The sequence below is a fragment of the Nilaparvata lugens genome, chromosome 6 (genome assembly GCF_014356525.2).
Source record: "Nilaparvata lugens isolate BPH chromosome 6, ASM1435652v1, whole genome shotgun sequence".
Lineage (NCBI taxonomy): Eukaryota > Metazoa > Arthropoda > Insecta > Hemiptera > Delphacidae > Nilaparvata > Nilaparvata lugens.
This window is the reverse complement of record NC_052509.1, coordinates 18,143,313-18,164,843: the sequence shown is the minus strand read 5'-3', so window position 1 is coordinate 18,164,843 and position 21,531 is coordinate 18,143,313. Positions and strand designations below refer to the sequence as shown.

At 31.9% G+C, this 21,531-nt stretch overlaps 1 protein-coding gene across 1 annotated transcript; it reads left to right on the top strand.

The window, feature by feature from the left end:
• Positions 1-268: 268 nt before the first annotated feature.
• LOC111048652 (N(G),N(G)-dimethylarginine dimethylaminohydrolase 1) lies at positions 269-15,237 on the top strand (the record flags this gene model as incomplete). Its single annotated transcript, XM_039431373.1, has 5 exons — positions 269-404; positions 4,555-4,652; positions 7,962-8,057; positions 10,309-10,437; positions 14,011-15,237. Coding segments are annotated over 5 exons (591 nt in total), but the record flags the coding sequence as incomplete, so codon positions are not given.
• Positions 15,238-21,531: the final 6,294 nt, after the last annotated feature.

Here is a 21,531-nt window from a genome sequence, read left to right as displayed (position 1 = left end):
AATAAATTCAAAGAATTTCAATAAATGAATAAATATAAATATGATAAAAGTTAACGTCAAACTTACATACAAACAAACCCTCAAACGGTCGACTCGAGTCTGAAGACAAAAGTAGGAACTCGTTATGCTCGTTCAATTAGAATTTTTTTTCAGTAGCTTAACTCACTTACTCTTTCACTTCATAATTTTTGGTTTAACGTATGAAATGTATAGCTTTTGGTACTCTCGCAATAATAATGATTAATTGATTAAATTGATTAAATGAATAATTGATTCTAAGCTCCATTCTATTAATTTTCAGGTTGATACAATACGAGCTGTCATTAAAAAGGAACTTGATTTACCGATCATCGAAATTTCTGATGAAGCAGCTAAACTGGACGGAGGTGATGTCCTCTTCACAGGTTTGTAATTAACTATGTTAAATTATTCTCTAATCATTCATAATATTTCGATAATGTTGTAATTAATTGCCTCACATTTATTTGCTAAATTTTTATATTTCTACTGCTGTCTTTAAAAATATTTTCAACTATGCAATCAGTTGATTTGGAAACTAAAAAAGAAAAATATATCAAACCTAATCGTATTTTAAGAAGCTGTCAATAATGTGGCTCAATATATGTCATCATTGTTATCAATTTTATACTCTTCTCATTAAACGGTTTTCCGTTAATCGTGATATTTTACAGAAAAATATGAAAACGTTATTTATGTGACCAACTGTATAACTGTAGCCAATTAGTTTTGAGTAATACATTTTCTGTGTTATTCATAAGTGATATTTTCTATTTTAATTTTGTAATTGAAAAATATTAATGTTTTATGTTTTGGAATGTTGCACCTGGCCAACATAGACTGTTTCAATTCTTTTTCAAATCAAATTTCATTTCCAATACTTTTTCAGTATTTATATTATTTAAATTCTTCTATGATTACACCTCACTCTTGCTAAAAAAGCATTCCCAGATGTGGATTTAATATAATTTTTTTTCAGCAATGAATGATGAGAACCAGTTTATTAAAAATGGATTTTCTTATTTAGACTATTCAAACTATATTTTAATAATGAGCAAACATATTCATATCCCATTATTATTTGTATCATAAAATCAATTGCATGTATTGTTAATTTTAAGTAGTTATATTCATAAATTACATTCTTATAATATTCTTTATCAATTTCATTGTGGTGAGTAAATAAACCGACTGTTTTTGTATGATTAATTCATCAATTCACTCACGCACTTTCTATTACCTACGCACAAGCTAAAAGCTCGTGGGCATCCTTAATAAAATGAAATAGGAAGAAATTATATAATTCTATATAACAAGGAATTATGAGAAATAATGCATTAAAATACTTGAAAATGGAATAATTAGCAGAAACTTGTTCAGTTCTAAAAGGGTTATATTGTAGTTTATCAAATTGAAAAAATCTATATGGAAATATAGTCTGTACGGTATAGTTAATGTATAGAAACATATCAACCAAAGCATTTACAACCATTCCTAATATTCACGCTTACTAAATAAAGTTTGAAAAAATATTTATTTCATTTTTCCTCGAAGCTTGGTAAAATAGTCAAGAAACTGGTAAGTGTTGGAATAATTTCATTCAAAGTTCTTGTGACGATTAGAAATGGAGATGAATTCAAGTCAATTGAGAAGAACAGCTTGAATTGGGCATCATTAGCCCAACGATTGACTTCAGACGACTATACGTCAAGAATCAGAGCATGAAGCCTTTTCAAGCCCCCTCACCCCACCCCACATACCCATCAACCAGAATGCATCTCAAATTGGGGTCATTGAAGCATGAATTCTCCCCCCTCTCCACTATCCAATCCAACAGCTTCTTCAGATACCTCCCATCATCTGTTCAACTGAGATGGTTTGCTTCATCAAAATATCCCATCAGAACTTGAAAAAAATGAAGTATTAGCTTTCCCCATCAAAACTTTGATAAATGATAATATTCGCTCTACACAAAAATACTCCAAATATCAGTCAATCAGATTGGGCCATCACGGCCCTAAATGAAGTCTTTTAGTTGAGACATTTCTAGTTTGATTGTTATACTGTATGAGCATAAAAAAATTATGAATGATACCTTATGTGTCCCCAATGTTAATAATAATAATAACATGCTTGTATAATCCATCTATAATGATACGATAAATAGTTAACAACAGTAGCTTTTAGTATTTTCCAATTTTTATTGACCGAGCGAAATGAGGTCTAAGATTCAAGTCGACGGTTTTGCATTTCTCTTAATGTTTAAATGTTTATATGTTGTGCATTTACGGCGAAGCGCGGTAATAGATTTTCATGAAATTTGACAGGTATGTTCCTTTTTTAATTGCGCGTCGACGTATATACAAGGTTTTGGAAATTTTGCATTTCAAGGATAATATAAAAGGAAAAAGGAGCCTCCTTCATATGCCAATATTAGAGTAAAAATCAGACTATAGAATTATCAATCAGGTACTTGTGGATGAGAATACTGCGTGAGGTCTACTGTTCACAGAACTACTAGTCTATAGTTTTTGTGGGAACTATAATAGAAATATTGTTTATAATTGAAAATTGAATGAGTAAATACTTTCTCCATTCCACTAGAAATGTACTCATCCAGTTGAAACTTCATGTGAAGATGAATTGAACTATTTTAATAAACATTAAATAATAATTGAAATTGAACAATGTAGATCAAAGCCAATAAAGTATTGAATAAAATATAAACAAATCTAATTGAATTATGTTGTAACAAAACCAATTGTTCTGGAATCTCAAGTATGAATAACTATTATCTCTTTTCCCATTACATTATTTAAAATTGAAAACAAAGATAGCTTGCGGAAGTGAGTGGGATTGCATTCTATACTCATCTTAAAATTAGCCGATGAAGTCAACCACTGTAATACATTATCATTGTGGCTTGCGCTAGTCTATGACTTCATCAGATATTTTTAAATATTCAAAGCTGAAATGAAGAACGGTTTTATATTGCTCGAGTAGGCAGTTTCATTGCCGCCTTCACACTTTACAAATACAGTATTCTAAGAAGCAATCTTGATTTTTCTTTTTTTTATTATTCCACGTTCTGAAACTATCAACTAAAATTCCAAATTGTGAAAACTAAAATTCCAAATTTTAGTTACCTTTTTTATAATTTTTAATGAAGTTTTATTAATTTGCTGCTATGGTATACCATTTTATTATTCCACGTTCTGAAACTCTATCAACTAAAATTCCAAATTGTGAAAACTAAAAATAGAAATTTTAGTTACCTTTTTTTATAATTTTCAATGAAAGTTTTATTAATTTGCTGCAATAGTATAAACTATGGACCGGTTTGCGAGGATGGACAATGGCGCATACGTACGAATGCTGAATTGAAAGAGCTTTATGCAGAGCCCCAATTATCGGTCCACATAAAATTGATGCGCCTCCGATGGGCAGGGCATGTGCAAAGAATGCCTGAAACACGAGTGCCAAGGAAGTGTTAGTTGGTCAGCCTGGAGGAAGACGACCTGTAGGGAGACCAAGGGAGCGATGGGAGGATAGAGTGCAAAAGGATGCTAATGAAATGTCACAATTAAGGGGATGGAAGAGAGCGGCGTTAGATAGAGATGGATGGAGGCGTATTTTGGTTGAGGCCAGAGCCCGATTTGGGCTGTAGCGCCATTGGAAAGAGAGAATAGTATAAACTGGTTTTATATTTGTCCAGGGCAGACTTTAAACTTACTCAAGAAGTATATATACATCTAGAGCCAAGCCACATGAAGCGGGTTTTCATGCGATTTCGGACGAGCCGGCAAGGCAGGAAGCTGTCCACCGCCAGTGCAAAAACGCCTAAAAGACGCTTCATGTGGCTTGGCCCCTATTCATTGTTTTCAATCATTTTCAAAAAGAATGTCTCAGAAGAAAATCATATGCAATGCCATTTTTAATACCGTTTTATTTTATTTATTCATATCCCTTTTATCGGCAGAGAGATCCTTTCGTATGTTCTGCCTCGCCGTATTAACCAATGTCCTTTCTTCCTATTAACACTGAAGTTTATAGGTTATATTTTGGGTTCTCCATGTTTTCTCACTAAAATTTGCACTTCTACTTCCTGAGTTTCTATTTTATAAAGTTTAAAATTAAGAAAACCTATTTATAAACACAAATTCATATTTTAAAAGCAAACAATTATAAAATATTCAAGGAGAAATTGAAAGATGAAAATTTCACATTACATACCGTTTATTGATAATTTCACTTCTGAACCTACGGAAAGTGATTTTCGATCTGATGATTGTATATTTTCAATAAATTCTTTCAATGAAGAATGATACATTGCAAGAATATTAAGCTTAATATTCAGACAAAATAAACCAGATTATACATTTTATATCCATTCAAAAAAAATGTTAAGAACCACGAAAAAATACAAATTCAGGTACCCATATATTATGAGATTCTTTTAAAATGTAATATCTCATAACAATTAATGATAAAATAACCTCTACAGGTCCAAATGTGTAACATTGATTGTTGTTGCAGGGAGAGAGTTCTTCGTGGGTTTATCGAAATGGACGAATGAGGCAGGTGCTAGGGCTGTGGCCGCTGCCTTCCCAGAATATCCATGCAGTGCAATCAAGGTGCAATTACTTCTACAAATTTCTCATTTATTTCTTCTTTTTCAACTCCAGTTCCGTTCCATTTGGAAGTGAAGTGTTGTATATTTATTCAAATCTAGACATGCACAATATACGGAATTCTTATTCATATTCATTCAATGTAAAGTGTGAAGTAATAAATAAAAAAGACCACCAGCATGTAATACAGATCAAGTACAAGATTTACAGAGAATATTGAATAAAAACTATATAATTATATACTGGATTTTTGAAACTAGACAGCCATATCTGGAGTGGTGCTAAAATCACTGATCAAGTACAATATTTACAGAGAATATTGAATAAAGACTATACAGGGTGATTCTTAATTATGGTAAAATAATTTAATACGTGATAGTAGAGGTAAAAATAAGAAAAAAAGCACTCATAAACATATATCCATAAACGCTTCATTAGCGAGCTATACAGAGTGAAAGATTTCGCCCGGAATGCAGTTCCTCTGGTGAAATACACCAATGCTGAATTGTTTGGAGACTAGTTTTTGAAAAACTTATGGTGGATTCATATGGAAAAATATCTGAAAAATTGAATAAAACTAGTCTGGAAGCTGTAGTGTGAGTAGTTTTTGAGAAAAAAGTTGAAATATGCAAAAAATCTATGTAGAAAAACACAGACTTTTACGTTTGATGCCAAATAACTTTCTTTAATGACCAGTAAACAAATAATTTTTCGCAATAAAAATTGTAGAGAATTTAATTCTGAAAAGAATTATGTAAGCTGTGTAAACTTAATTTAAATAAAATGTATTCTTACCCCACAAAATGGGGTAATGTAATGTAGTACATTACCCCACAAAAATTTGCTGTTTTATGAGGAGAGAACTAATAACTCATAGGTTGTAGCTGATTGCAAATAAAATATTCGGTTTTATGAAAAGTTTTATTTTTATATGAAAGTAACATATTTTAATGACATTAAACTTATACCAAAAGACTAAAGACGATGTTCAAAGTGACCTTCGTTGTTCTTAATGCATATGTTCAGACGTCTTCTCATCGATTGTCAGACCCGTTGAAATATTTCAGGAGTCTGCTTTATCATTTCTATTCCGTTCAACATCCTTAATCGGAGTTCTTCAATGGTATCAATTGGAGTATAGTATACTAAGGTTTTCAAGTGTCCCCAAAGATAAAAATCCAAAGGATTTAAGTGTGGTGACTTAGCTGGCCACGGTACTGGCCCACTTCGGCCTATCCATTGATTTGGAAAGCTGTGATTCAGGTGTTCACGAACAGCAACACTGAAGTGTGCTGGAGCTCCATCATGCATGAACCAAATGTTTTGGCGCAACTGAAGAGGTACATCTTCAAGTAAGATAAATAGCTCCTCTCTCAAAAAGTTTAAGTAGATTATGCCAATAAGCCTGGGAGGAAGCTCGAACAGAAGTAGATGATCTCCTGATTCCTGCCCAAACGTTTTACTGAAAACTGATGTTGTGGACGATTAGGATTGATGGCATGATGATTCTCATCTGCCCAAATATGTTGGTTGTGGATGTTAACGATAGCTGTTCTTGTGAATTGAACGGTTGTTAAAAAAAAAGTTTTTCTAAAAACCATTGGCAAATACTAGCACGGGGAATACAGTCTGGTGGCAATAGAGTATGAACTTTCTGGAGGTGGTATGGATGTAATTCTTGCTCTTTTAGTATCCTCCAAATAATAGATTAATTGACATTAAACTGCACTGACAATTCTCTTGTGCTCTTCTCTGGATGTTCATAAATTTCATTAAGAACTTGTTCTTCTAACTCAACAGTCCTAGTAGATCAAGGTCTGCCTGCATAAATGTGCTCTTTGGACATCAAAGAACCTGTTTCAGACAGACGTTGATGAATAGAGGGAAAAATCTTGAACTTTGACATACTCGGTTAGGAAAATTCTCTTGATACAATCGTCTTGCTTCAGTACTATTACAGTGTCCCATCCCATACATTAAATGCATGTCAGCTAATTCGGAGTATGAATAATGTCTAAAATTACCTGCCATTTTTTAAAAAGTTAACACAAAAGCAAAGTGAAATGGTTACAAATAACTGGTTAATAGATTAAACAAAAAACACAGCGCGGTTACAGTAGGCCTAACTTACAATTTGTTGTTTTCTTCAACAGTGAGCTAAAATATTTCTGAAAATAATTCATCTGATAATTTCTTTCAAATAATTTTCTTATTTAAAACAAAATAAATCAGCTGTTTTGAAACAGCTGTTATTTAAATTCATGTTTTATTTGCAATCAGCTACAACCTATGAGTTATTAGTTCTCTCCTCATAAAACAGCAAATTTTTGCGGTGTAATGTACTACATAAGAATACATTTTATTTATCCTTTATTTGAATTTAGTTTACACAGCTTACATATTCTTTTCAGAATTAAGTTCTCTACAATAATTTTTATTGCGAAAAATTATTCGTTTACTGGTCATTAAAGAAAGTTATTGGGCATCAAACGTAAAAGTCTGTGTTTTTCTACTTAGATATTTTGCATATTTCAACTTTTTTCTCAAAAACTACTCACACTACAGCTTCCAGACTAGTTCTATTCAATTTTCCAGATATTTTTTCCATATGAATTCACCATAAGTTTTTCAAAAACTAGTTCCCAAACAATTCAGCATCGGCGTATTTCTCCAGAGGAACTGAATTCCGGGCGAAATCTTTCACTCTGTATAGCTCGCTAATGGATTTATGTTTATAAGAACTTTTTATCTTATTTTTACCTCTACTATCACGAATTGAATTATTTTACCATAATTAAGAATCACCCTGTATAATTATAATATACTGGATTTCTGTATTAGCCGAAAAACAAAATGTGGAAAGTGCCATTGAAACACGTGACTTTTATTTATTATGACTTGCTCACACCGAAAGCAACCAGAAAGTGCACGCGGTCAGTGTGAGTGTTCCTGTTACTCTTTCCAGATTTTGTCTCATCTGCACGCTTGGTCATATACCTAGACATGCGTTTACTGGTGCACTTGCACATATACGATCACACAATGATTCACCCTAAAGAAATTCAGGCTATTCGGGGAATTATTTAAAAATTTATAATAAACATATTCACATGTCGCAATGTCTAAATAGGTACCTACTTATTGAAAACTACATGCATAATAGGTGGCATTCATGATTATAAAATTCAGTAAAAGTGTATTGTTGTACTCATGGTTTTCCAAATTAAGAATTTACACAAAATTGTATTTGATTGAAAATGTATTATTGTAATTGTGAATATGTATTATATAAATTGTAATTGTTATTCTCAGGTAACAGAAAGTCAACATCTTAAATCTTTGGTTTCTATGGCAGGACCTGACGTGCTTTGTGTGAGTTCTGGAAAGGGGTCTCAAGATGTTCTCAAGGTACGTGTTTACTATTCTTGGGAATTTATCGTTCAAGTATCAAATGAGACTAATAATATTGTATATGAAGCGCATTTATGTCACTACTATCAAACTCTGTCTTGTTAGTATGCACAAAGTATTTTTAGTTTTGCTCAATCCAACGTACTATATTCAAAATTTGTATTCATTATCAATTCTCTCTAATATATTTTTAATATTATATAAATTCCAGTACAATTCGTTCTTAATTTTCTCTAAATTACTTGCTTCTATTGTAATTCACATTTCACGTTTTCATTTACATTAAATCGTTTTAAATTCACTTATTTGAATGTTCAGTTCATTCAAAAATAGCTTTATTTATAGAAGTAGATGACTTTCCTCCAATTATTTGATTCTGGCTTCAAAACCCATGTATCACCCCTAGTTTTTAACAAGGTCACTCCCGTGTTATCGGATAAGCACCTTAATTGGTCGGTCCCGGCTGAAGTATGACAGTCGTAAGGCTCATTGATGGATTGAATTATATATTTAGGCCAGGTAGGGCCTTCCCGCAAGGGACTCCTCACTAAAAAACGCCATACGAATTTACTTTACTATTTGGAGAGAAACAATTTCATTGCTCATTGAAATAAGTTCACATAAATTAATCAAAGAAGCAGCCGATCACAAAACTAAATGAAATGAAATAACCCCAACCTCATTTTTAAATGTAATCAATTCAATTCAATTTATTTTTTCCTTCTGAATACAATTCAAGCAGTTACATAGAATCTTGAGCAATAAGGTTTATACAATTCAAGAAATGATATAATATACTTACAAAAAACAAACAACAAAATATAGAACTATACTAAACAATAGAACTCTTGAACTATCACAATTTTATTCTTGTATCAGATAGGAAAGAGCTTACATAGGCAACAAAGGCCTGTGCGTAAGCTCGAGTTATCGTAACAATATGTGTTATATCTATAATTATAAAGAGAGATCTCAATTTTTATTAGAGATCTAAACTACATTAAAATAATTTTCAATTATGAAACTATAAACCCCATGCATTAAGAAGGGATAAAAAAAAAGTGGAAAACTGAATTATGATGAAATTATGATTAAAAGATGATGAAAACCAAGGAATAGCGAGGAAGGCTACAATTTAAATAACAAATTCAAGTCAGGAAAACAGATCAGACAAGCATGACAGAACTGAAAAAAAATCTCTCTGAAGGCGCCCAAATTGAATCAAACACGCGCACCCCCAGTAACAATGAGTGAGATGGCATTATCCTCACTGATATCAAACAGCCAGTTCTTCAAGTGCCACTTGAACGCAGAGTTCGAAACTACCTCCAACAATCTATTCTGGTTGGAACGGAGAAGGAAATTTCGGAATAAAATATGAGAAATGTAAAAGCAATAATCACAAAAGCTGTTTACCCCTATACTTCTTACAAAATTAAACTTATAGGATAATCCCCTTAAGCGTTGGTGAAAATTATGGAAATACATTGGTACTTCTTTTAAAAGGGAAATTTGACGATAGGTCTGATTGGGGATCCTATTAGGATTAAAAAACTATTTCTCTTTTGTTTCAAAATTTTGGTCCGCCATCTTGGAACCGCCATTTCAAATCCAACTTAATTTCTTTAAATGGAAAGGTTGTCATATGATACATGATTTCGATTTCACGAGAAAATGAACGGCGAAAACCGCACTTCGATATCTCAATCCGTATCAAAGTTATTCACATTTAAAAATACCAATTATGACCACGTTCCCATTCAAAAAATAAAGTTGGATTCAAGATGGCGGACCAAAATTTTGAAGAGACAGAAAAGTAGTTTTTTTTTTAATTCTAATAGGATCCCCAATCATACCTATCGTCAAATTTCCCCTTTAAAATAAAAATAAAAGCTGTTTCCTTAGTTTCATTAACCCTGTATAGATGCTGAACATCCAATATTATTGAGAATAATTACGGAAAATTTATAATAAAATATTCAAATTATAGTTAATTCATGTTAATAAAATTTTAATAATCTATCGAATCTATAATTTATTCATTTTCATTATAAATTTATAATTTATTTTTCATTTCATTTCGAATTTCTAGTCAACTAGTGATAGTTTAATTTCAGTAATCTATCCAATTTCCTCATCAATTTTATTTGTACTGTAAAATTATCCAGAGTATTCTCAACACTACAGAAAATATTTGTTTTATTATGCTAATAAATGTTACTAATGCTTGTTTTTCTAATAATTATAGCGCATTGCAAGAGAAGCAACGTTCAGCTACCAAACGCTAACTGTACCTGAAGAGAATGCGGCTAATGTCCTTTACATAAATGGCACCATGATTCATCGAGCGGACGAGGAAATTCCAGAATCAAGCAAGGTAACTATTTCAAATTTATCAACTCAGAACTTAACTTCTAAGGATCTTTGTTAACTTGATCTAAATCAACTGCCTACTTTATACCAATTTACATAGATGAATAATAAACTTATGATAAACAACGAGGACAAGCTGCCGTCCATATGTTGAACCGCTAGAAAAACTACAAATTCCCAGCCTTTTCATGTTGGAATGTATTTGCCTTATTAAAAATAATGATAATAGTATGATTAGATGTTCTCTGATACACACATATGATACACGAAGGCGTCACCATCTCGGAGAAGAACAGCATAGAACCTTACTATATGCTGAGGGGGTTAAAAGTTCAAGTTTTCATCTCTATAATGCTTTACCTGATGACATGAATGAGCTGGAGCGAAAAAGATTTAGAATGGAATTGAAGAGAGCAGTGAAGCAGCTTTTATTCCATTTCCGAATTCCACGATCACTTCGTCGACGCCAGACAATCGATTCCAACTCTAACGATTCATTAGTTTTATTAGACTCATTAGGAGAGCTGAATTTTAGTTGTGATTTGGCAAATCCTCATACCCCTTCCACAGGAGGTCTCTGTATGAAATATAGTAAAATAGTATCTTGAGTCACAAGGACGGGAAGGGGCCTTTTGCAGGCGAGAATGATGTTTTTAGTCGAGGCGTCAGCCGAGACTAGAATTTCATTCGAGCACTGCAAAAGACATTCACGTCCAAGTAACTTACACTATTTTTTTGTCTTAATAATCTAGAAAAGAATAATTGAGAAACAGAAAACATTGCCTGCTTTTGCTGACTAATGCATTATATAAACATAACCTAAAAGTTATATTTATATAATGCATTAGTTTTAGTTTACAAGTTTCGAATCAGGAATTTCTTGATTGTAGTTGACAAAACTTCCACCTGGAGCGCTTAAAGGCGGTTTTTGTACCAGTTTTGCTGTTCCTAATTCGAATTAGGAAACATACTTGACTGTAAAGAAAATATATGATTTTATTTCAGTATAGTACTTAGACCAGTTATAGAATAGACACGGCCCATTGTATATTCATACTGAAAGTCGATGAAGCCAACATCTACTGCCATATTTCCATATCGTGACGTCAGCATCAGATAGAAAACTTTTCTGTAGAGTTTGTTTACATTGTTTTCCATAGCAGATTGTGTCTATTTCAGCGGGAGCGCAGCGGGAGTTTACCATTCTACCATTTTAATGAATAATAATTTACATCCTTCTGAAATAGACACAATCTGAAAGTTTTCTATCCGATGATGACGTCACGATTTGGCGATATGGCAGTAGATGTTGTCTTCAGAGGCTGGACTTCCCAGCGTGTCTATTCTATAACTGGTCTAAGGTATAGTATCATAGAGAAACAATTGCGTAAGTAGATAATATCCCATGGTTTAGGGAGTTTATGTCGTAACTTTTTCTCAAGTCGATTATTGTAGATTTTCACTGTTTTGTTGGGGTGAGAGTGTATGAACGGCACAATATGAGAGACTCCCAGTGTCACACAGATTCAAGGGAAAGAACTACGTGTACTATCGGCTTGAGATAACAGTAAAAGTTACGACATAAACTCCCTATACCATGGGATATCTACTTACGCTATTGTTTCTCTATGATAGTATGCTGTAATGAGAATCATATTTTTATTTGTTCTACAATCAGCTGTTTACCGGCTTGATTTCATGGATGTAAAACAGCTGAAATTGAATGACTATGAGAAAATAGTTATTTGTGCAACTAGTGCGCAAAGTGACAGTTTGCTGCACCGAAAGAAACGTTACGGAATGGTTTCTTGAGTGCAGCAGAGGAACTTTGCACACGTATTTCACATTAAATTTTTCCTACAGTTACCATTGAATATGAAAAGTGGGTAATTATGGGTAAAATTCCCTGAAATCCATCAAATGTATATCTGTGTAATTTTATTATTAATAAATAAAATTGAATAATGTAGTAGTGTTTGAATGGAGGGGCGGCTGTCACTAATGTGGCATGTGGTGGCTGTCGCTGTCCTCGGTGTCCACCGCCTCAATATTCTTATAACATGGACCTCACTATACCATAGTCACTGTTACCAACTTAATTTTGATTTTGCTGCACTGGTGCTCCATATAACCTACTAACTGTTTTGCGTTGTCATGTTGCAAATCTGGAGTGCGGAAAAATTTTTTCCCGCACTAGAGTGGAAAAGTGATTCTTTACGTTCTGTAATCAGTCCAGCAATGGCCACTTTTCAAGGTAACTGTAGGAAAAATATATTGCGATTTAGTAGCGAACGACTATACTGAGGTTCACTACTTGAAACTGTGATCATTCCTTATGAATAACACTAGTGCTTCACATTCAAATAATTTAGACAGTTTGAAATGATTCTTACTTTATCATTAACTGATTTTGCTGTGTAGAGTCAGTTATATATAATCATTGTATAAAATATTCAACGAATTTCTACATAGAAAAAAGATTACCATCCATTGATTCTCATGTGAGTGTTCACACATTTTGGCAGAATGAAATACACATTAATCAGATATTTTTGAACCGTGTTTTCCTATGAATTTATTTTCTGCTGGGCGAAAAAAATACCATTGATGGGAGTGCTCACACAAACTATCAGCTTTGGTTAATGTGAAGAATTTATGTTATTTATAAAGAATGCTGCCAGTTGAAATGAATCTACTATAGTTCTCTGGTTTTTATTTTTTATAAATAACCGGTAGTGTTCAGTTTATTGCAGATTAAACAGAATATAAATTCGAACTGGATTAGATAGTGAGTTTCGTTTGTTATGTGGTTCATTTTGATCAAACCACCAGCTGATTCAATTCAGTTTAAGCTTTCACTGTGAAAACGGCATTGAGTTCACTACAAATATCGGGGACCCGAGCTTCGCTCTGGAGTACAAAAGCATAAAAAAATTATTACGAAAGAAGAAATTATAATAACATTCATAGTTCATACAGAAATGTTCTATCCAATCACAGTAAATTGAGATTAATTCCCAGAGGAATGCAAAAATTTCCCTCACAAAGGCCCGCTTGCATAAAAGCCGGTTAAATTATAATCCTGATTAATTCCACGTGAACCAAATCAGAGAAAACCATTTCTAAAAGATGGATCTACTGGAATTAATCAGGATTGAAAAAAACCCGGCTTTTTTGCAACCGGCACTAAGTACCTGATTGAAAGATTACAAAAGTTCAACAGCTGAGTCATAATTTTGACACAGTCCCACCAATACCTACTATTACTAATAGTAATAGTAGGTATTGGTCCCACACACATGAACTCACTCACTCACTTCCATCATCAACAGACGACGAAATAATTATTATCATCTGTTTTTTCAAGGATGAATAATAATTATCCTTTTTATGTCCTTCAGCGACTTTTCCCAGGGATGAGACCTAGTGCAATCGAATTTTTATATTATACACCTACTATGTTCTGAATTTCGTGAGAATCGTAAGAGCCGTTTTCGAGATCCGGTGAAATACAAACATGAAAACATCCAAACAGAAATTGCTCGTTCAATAGTATAGGATATTTTAATTTTTTCAGGTATTCTGTGACAAAATTGATTTCTCACGACACACGTTGAAAGTTTCGGAGCTACTGAAAGGAAACAGCAGCAGCAGTCTGAGCTCCTGCTGTATTCTGCTCAGGAGAATGCGTCACATTCGCAGTTTGTAAGGATCACAAGACGAAAGGAAGGAGGAGGAGGAAAAGAAGAGGACAGGAAAGAAAAGACAACCATCCTGCTTTTGCCCCACCATCACTGCGTATTCATCAATCATTTCATATAATTTTATGCAACATTTATCATCTGTTTTTTATTGTTGAAGTATTTATTTTTTATTATTATTTATTTGTTAGACCTTTAGCTAGATTTGTTTAAGCTAATTATTTATATTATTAGATCATCTATTGAATTATCAATAGATATATTTGCCTTGATTACCTTTCTATCTATAGTAGAGCTTCTAGTAGATAAGATGTAATCATTTGTTTTGTAAGATATATAATATCTTTTCTATTTTATTCTTTACTTGTATTATTCAATCATTGTTCTTGATAATTTTGTATTGATGGGTATCTGAAATGTTCAATCACTCATCAATACTATCAATCAATAGTTTATTGATTACACAACAATTCTTTACTATCCACATTTAATAAGAATCAGTTTGGATTTCTGTTTTTAGATCTTTCCAAGTTATTTAATCATCATTAAGGGAATCAATTCTGTACAGTCCTTTTCTCAAATTATGAAATACTGTATTAAATTAAGAGTGATGTTCCATTTTGCTATCTATTTCTACGGACTTTTGATTCTGTTTTTAAAACTTTCATCTTTCTGAAGCTCATGAATTATAGATACTATTGATTGATAATGCGTATTGAAAAAACTATAGTGAGATTCACTGTAACTGTCAGCAATTGTTGAATGGGATGCATTAATTTTATTTATACGAGATGCTGAAAGTTTGAAATGAATCTCAATATAGAATGTACGTATAATGATTGTGCTCTGAATCGTTACCCAACTAGCCTAGCCTATCTTTATAGAGAGGTTACAATTCCTGTTCTGTTCACAAAGGGAAGAGACTGACCAAGACACTGGGTTGGTATTTATTAACATATTATATTTATTTGTGGAAATAAAGATTAAGGTAACTAACTTGTCAACTCTAACTACCAGTTGACAACAAGTTTAGAATGAGATTGCACTCAGTGTAGCGTTTACTGTCCTTGCTGTGTGTTTTTCATCTATAGTTAGTTCACTAAGAGAAATATTTATTTGTATATCTAGAGTGAAAAGTACGACTTTTTCTCTCTGAGGGAAAAGTTTGAAGCCCGAGGCGAAGCCGAGGGCAACAATTTTCCTGAGGGAGAAAAAGTATTTTTCACTCGTGATGTACACAACATTTTTCCTCCATCTACATTTTTTTATAGAAACTGCAAATAAAATCATTTTAATAACTTACGTATTGGTGACAATGTTTCCTAACAACATAACCTAAAATCTAAAACCTAAAAACCGGCCGTCTGATTGGTACTGCCGATTGCGCTATCTGCAAAAGTTGTAACAATTATATCAGCTGGGTGTCTACCAAAAATGACTGACTCCAGATCACGCGGTTCAGATTTGAATTGCAAGTCAAAAATATTTGTTGGCTGGTATTTTGAATAGAATAAGATATTTTAAAAATTGTATACATTTTTATTGTCTACTAATATTAAGAATATAATATCATACAAACATATATTTCATGAGTTGATCAAATTTCTGGTTGTGGTATTGAATTCAGTTGACTCAATGACAGACACCTCTTTATGCTTTCTCATCTGAGCTTAGACCTTCTAACCTATTATAATGTAAGTTTTTAAAATAGAGATGCTTCCCATGTTATTTAAATGGAGTCACTTTTACTCCCTAGGGAGTTTTTCTGTTTTTTACTACCGAGGGCGAAAAAGTGACACTTTAGTATTATGTTTCAGGGAGTAAAGTAAGTACTTTAGCCAGTAGGTGGAGGAAAAATTATGATTATCATTGTTGACTATGGTTTTGAAATAGCGGTGAGGGCTCTTCTCCTGGGCTACGTAGACGCTTGACGCTGTGTTTGAATCAGTCTCGCCTTTTTTGTGAACAGCTTAGGGTAATTTACACCTAAGTTCATCGCTAATCTACGATTACATGATGTAATCATGTTCAATGTGTTACATTCCGACTTTAAACCAACAGCATCGTAGCTCAAACTGAGCTGGTGCATATATGGTCTTCACTGTTCCTATTTAATCTATCGTACGCTCACATTATTTTCGTATTTCTTCCAATTCCAACAATTTATGAGTATGTCACACATTAAAGTCTAATTTTTGACTGTACCAAACATAACTTGAAATAGGTTATCTAAACTTTTCCAATGTGCGATTGAATCTCTGGTTAAAGTTTAAGGCTTTTGGCATCCGAGTCTTACACTCTCATTTGGCCTTTAATACATTTTTTGCCAACGTTGAAGTTTAGGGCACATGAAATTTACCTTTGTAATTACCAACTTTTTAAACTTATGGTTGCTTCCGTCGTGAAACATCCGTTATTACCTTTCTACTTGTCTTTTATCAATGCTTCATTATTTATCTTTATTGAATATGTGTTATTAAAAGACAAATAAAAGGGTACTAGTTTGTTTAATAAAAATATCAGTGTATTTTTAAGATGAGATTTTGAAAGTTTTCTCTATCTGTTATGAAGGAATTAGGAGTTAGAAGGATTTCTTAAACTTTTTCATGTAATCAATCACCTCTAACTGTATCATTTCATTTCCTTGTAGATATTATTATTGAGAAGAGTTCTTTATTGTTGAGGGGAAACCGGAGAAAGCCAATGTATTGTAATAAATGTATTATTTTTCACATACCATGTACCAGCTCATCACAGTATTCATTTGAATTGTTCCAATTATATTCATAATTCCACATATAATGTGTGTTATAATCTATTATGTCATTAGCTGACAATCAGTTGTTCTTAGTAATAAGTTTCAAGACTGCTAATTAATATTTTTGTAAAGCATAATCTATATTATTGAATTGTATTCACAAGGTGAATATAATTCTGTATCAATCTTTAAACCAGTGTTTCGTATTTCTTCAGAGTATTTAGTCATGCAGTAATCATAATTTGATTAGTTATTGCTTTTCTTGTTGCACATGTATTTGACTTGCTTTAAGCTATAAGCACACTGTTTGTTATTAGTTATTAAATTTTAGTATTTATTTTTATAGATTAGTATTTATGATGTTTGGAACATTATTTTCCAGTATTTCGTCTCCATTTTATTCATGTTATGTGTCTTTTTTCAAGTGTATGAGCAGCATATCCCTGCTTTTCTTACTTGAATACCTTATCCGAAATAACTTCTCATTCAGAAAAATATTACTCTCAACAATAAAACAAAGTCAGTCATTATTATAAACGAAAAACATTTTTTATCTTTGATTAGTATTATAATAATTGATTTTTTATCACCGTTAGAAACTTTTTATCACCGTTAGTAAAACAGGTTGTTTTTAAGAATAATAATTTTAATTGTAACTATATGTTCCAAGCATTATACCACCTTGCTATGAATTACTTCTAATGTTGTTAATGAAGGCAATAATTATGCATACGTATTTGTTGATAATTTATTAAATTATATCAATACTGTTAATGGGGAGACCCTTTAGTTAAGTAGATACCAAAAGGTAGACCTACCCTGTTCGATACTATTATAATATGTTTGTAAACCTATAAATTAAGTTGAGTCACAACTCAAAGCCCTGAAAAGCAATACTCAGTAATTTGGAGAATAGAATTTTAAAAGAAATTAGGTACTTGATATTTTTCTGCCTTAATTTTTTCAACAAATTCACAATGATTATTCTCTCAGATCTCTATCACGAACAGTTCCATTTTTTTCAGTTGGTGGAATAATTATTAACATTTTTTCGAAATTTAATATTTTCGATAATGATTTATTGTATTGTTATTGGAATGCAATTATTACAAATGTATGAATGCTTTCGCAAATAAACTGTCGCTCAAGTAATAAAGTTGCGTTTTACGCTCTTAATACATAACTAGCTAATACAGTATTATTATTCATACTGTTGTAATAGACTACCAAGATTTTCTTGCTTATCATTTTCTAAAAATAATTGTGACCGGATTAAGTTAATGTTAGAAATGTTTGTAGTAAAATCTCTATTGACAATATCATTGAATACAATCATGCTTTATTGAACCTCACTATTAGGTAGGTACTTCATCTGAAATAATTATCTTGGATTTTTGTGTTTTAAATGAATAAACTACATATTCCCTCTTTGAAATTAACAATATTATGAAATTGATAATCGTATTTTCTTCCCAAATTTGTATACTGTATTAATTTAGACTAAATTATCGAATTTCCACATGTGTTCATGTACTCAGTTTGAAATGAATTGTATTGAGAGTTTAGGATAATATTCAATAAGTGAATAGATATTACTTCTAGTGTTTGTCTACCTAGATCAAGAAATATCTTAAAAATGAATAGTAGTATGTGTAAAGTCCTAGCTGATGTGTTGTTTGTTCATTGGATTTGGATTCATTCATTGTTGATGTTAAATTAAGGGATCAATTCTATGTATTTGAATTCAAGGGAGTTGCTGTGTATTTGAATTAAAAGCCTGTTCACAGCTTTTAATATATTTGAATCACTGTCTCTCAGAATAATTCAAATTGATAATATTCCGCATTAAAATTAATCTTAAGCTAGAAATATTGAAATCCTATCTGAATCTGAAATTTAGCTATCTATTAGATTTACTACAGTAGTAGCATTTTTTTTCTGTTGGACCACCCAATATTGTACTTGAATAAAATACAATAACCTTTGTAAAAATATATCAGTGGATGTTCAATGTTAGGAAGTAAGCATGTTTATGATAATCATGGAAGTAAACTCTAGATCAGTCTATGGGAACGACTACGTATGATATTTTCAATGAAAAAATAATATCTTCATTTAATAAGCTCTTTAAATAATGTTTTGTTGAAAAATAATATAATTAACATAAAATTTCATTAGGTATACATTAAACTTTGGCTAAATTTCAATTGTAGCATAATGTAAGTTTGATACAATCGTACCGGTAATTTAAATGCATTAAATTTCAGTTAGAATACATTCTAATTACCTTTGAGCTAAAATTATGTTTTGTGGCAATGTATGCTTTATGAAGACGTTGAAAAATATATAATTAATACAATATTATTATTGTTAGTCTTACAGAGTCTACTAATATTATACTTGAATGTGGGCAAAGAAAATCTTTTAATTGGATTCTAAATACAACTTACCACGTATAAATATTGCAATAAGATTCCATTCAAATTCTCTTAAAACGTACCTGGTGTTTATATGAATAATGTAGAAGAATTTTTATTATATTCACAAAATTATTCATTTTTTAGTGATGCTTTGGAAGGAAATACTTCCTAAGAGGACAGACTTCCGTCTGAATAAATTCAAACTTCATCTTCTATTAAAATATTTTTCAGTACCGGTACCTAGTTTATTGTTCCATAAAAGAGCATTGCAGAAATATGTATCAGCAATGAATCTATGTTATATGAGAACATGAACATCGTTCAAAGTGATAAATAGCAAGTTGATTTTCAAATCTACTTCATTGGGCCATATGAATAAAACCAAAGCATATGCTCATTTTTATATGAATAAGCTTTACCTTATATACTCTTACCTTATACTCATAAACTCTGGAGCAAATGCTAACGTATTTTAAAGATTTTTCATCAGCTGTTTCGCCTTTGTGGCCTTACTTTGTTTTTATAGCTCAAGTAAGCGCTAAATATGCAAGTAGGCAACACCGCTTGATTTTGCGTCGTCTGCTCTGTTTTCTATTTATGTATTGAGTTTTAGGTTAGAATTTTGAAATAATAGCGTGGATAATTGTAATCTCTATAATAATCTTCAGCATAATCTTATAATATCAATAGCCTTCATATAATCGTCTACACTCTCATCTTCTTAAATGCCTATTTCCTATTTTGTGATGGCTATCTTTATATCAGATCTTTTGTAGGAATAATGGTGATATATAATATCATGGTTGAATCTAAAAAGAGTTTTCTCAACTATTGGTTGTGATAGTATCTTGTATAGTTTCCTCTTCCTCACACGAATTAGTTGAGCCATTTTACTATGAGCAAAAGGTGAAAAGCTGCTCTAGACGAAGCATTTGCTTCAAAAGTTGAGCAAATGCTCTAGTTTATTCATACAATTTTGAGTATAAGCTTTTACTTTTGAGCAAATGCTCAAACTATTTTTTTGATGAGCATGAGCAAAAGGTTTTGCTCACGTTTATTCAAAGAAAATGAAGCAAATGCTCAATATTTTAGAAGTATAAGCAAATGCTCAACTTTATTCATATGGCCCAACTTTATTCTGCTTTGTGGTTTTACTCTTATAATTAAATTTTATATTGAGATTATAAAGTTGTCTTTGAAACTCTTAGTACTGAGAATCGAGTCAACTCAAAAGTTGTTGAATTTCATGTTCTGGTCTGTTATCTTTTCACAACTCTTATGAAAGCTAATAACCAATCTTATTGTATCGGATGAATAAAAATTATTGTTAGCTCATCTTGCTGGAAATGATTTTTGCATGATTCGTTATCCAACTAAATCCTCGCTAGTATTTAGAACCGGTTGATATTGATAAAATTGATTCACAAAGAATTTTTGAAGAAAAAATTACTCAAGGCATACAGTCAAGGCCACCTCTAATACAAGGCCCCGGCCTACGATATTGCAACGTCGCAGCGTAGGCCTAGAATCTAATACATGATTGGTGAAAAAGATCAGCTGGTATTTTTTAAAATATTTTTCACCAATAATGTAGATTCCAGGCTTACGCTGCGACGTTGCAATATCGTAGGCCGGGGCCTTGTATTAGAATTAGAGGTTGCTATGATACAGTACGTGTTCTATTCTTCTGTTATCCTCATAGAAATCCAGTGATTTACAGGAACCTAATTGCAAATAAATAAATCGGAAAGAAATTGTTGATTGAATTTTCGATTTGGAATTGTTGAATTTATAACAGGGAGACTCATCAAGAGCTAGCTGACTCTTTATTGTTAGCATCGGCCTCTTTTACATTAACTGCTGCCCTGGTAGAATTCCACTACTTGCTGAGAAATTTTGGATTTTGTAACAGGGAGTCAAAACACAAGAGTAGCCAAGTCAATTTATTGACTTCTTAGCCTTGGTTTAATGTACCTGTTCAATATTTTTGTTGCCCTGAAATAATTCAATTTATTAAAAATGCTTAAACAATGCAGGTTTTGGTGAATTAGAAAATGTTATGCACCAATATTTTATATACATAAAATTATTGATATTTTCAAGTTTGATTTTTGTAATATTGATGTGAGATTTTTGCTTTTCATTGTCTTCCTATTTAAAAAAAAACGATCAAAATGGCAGACAAAATAAAAAAATATAAATTGTTCCTACAGATACAG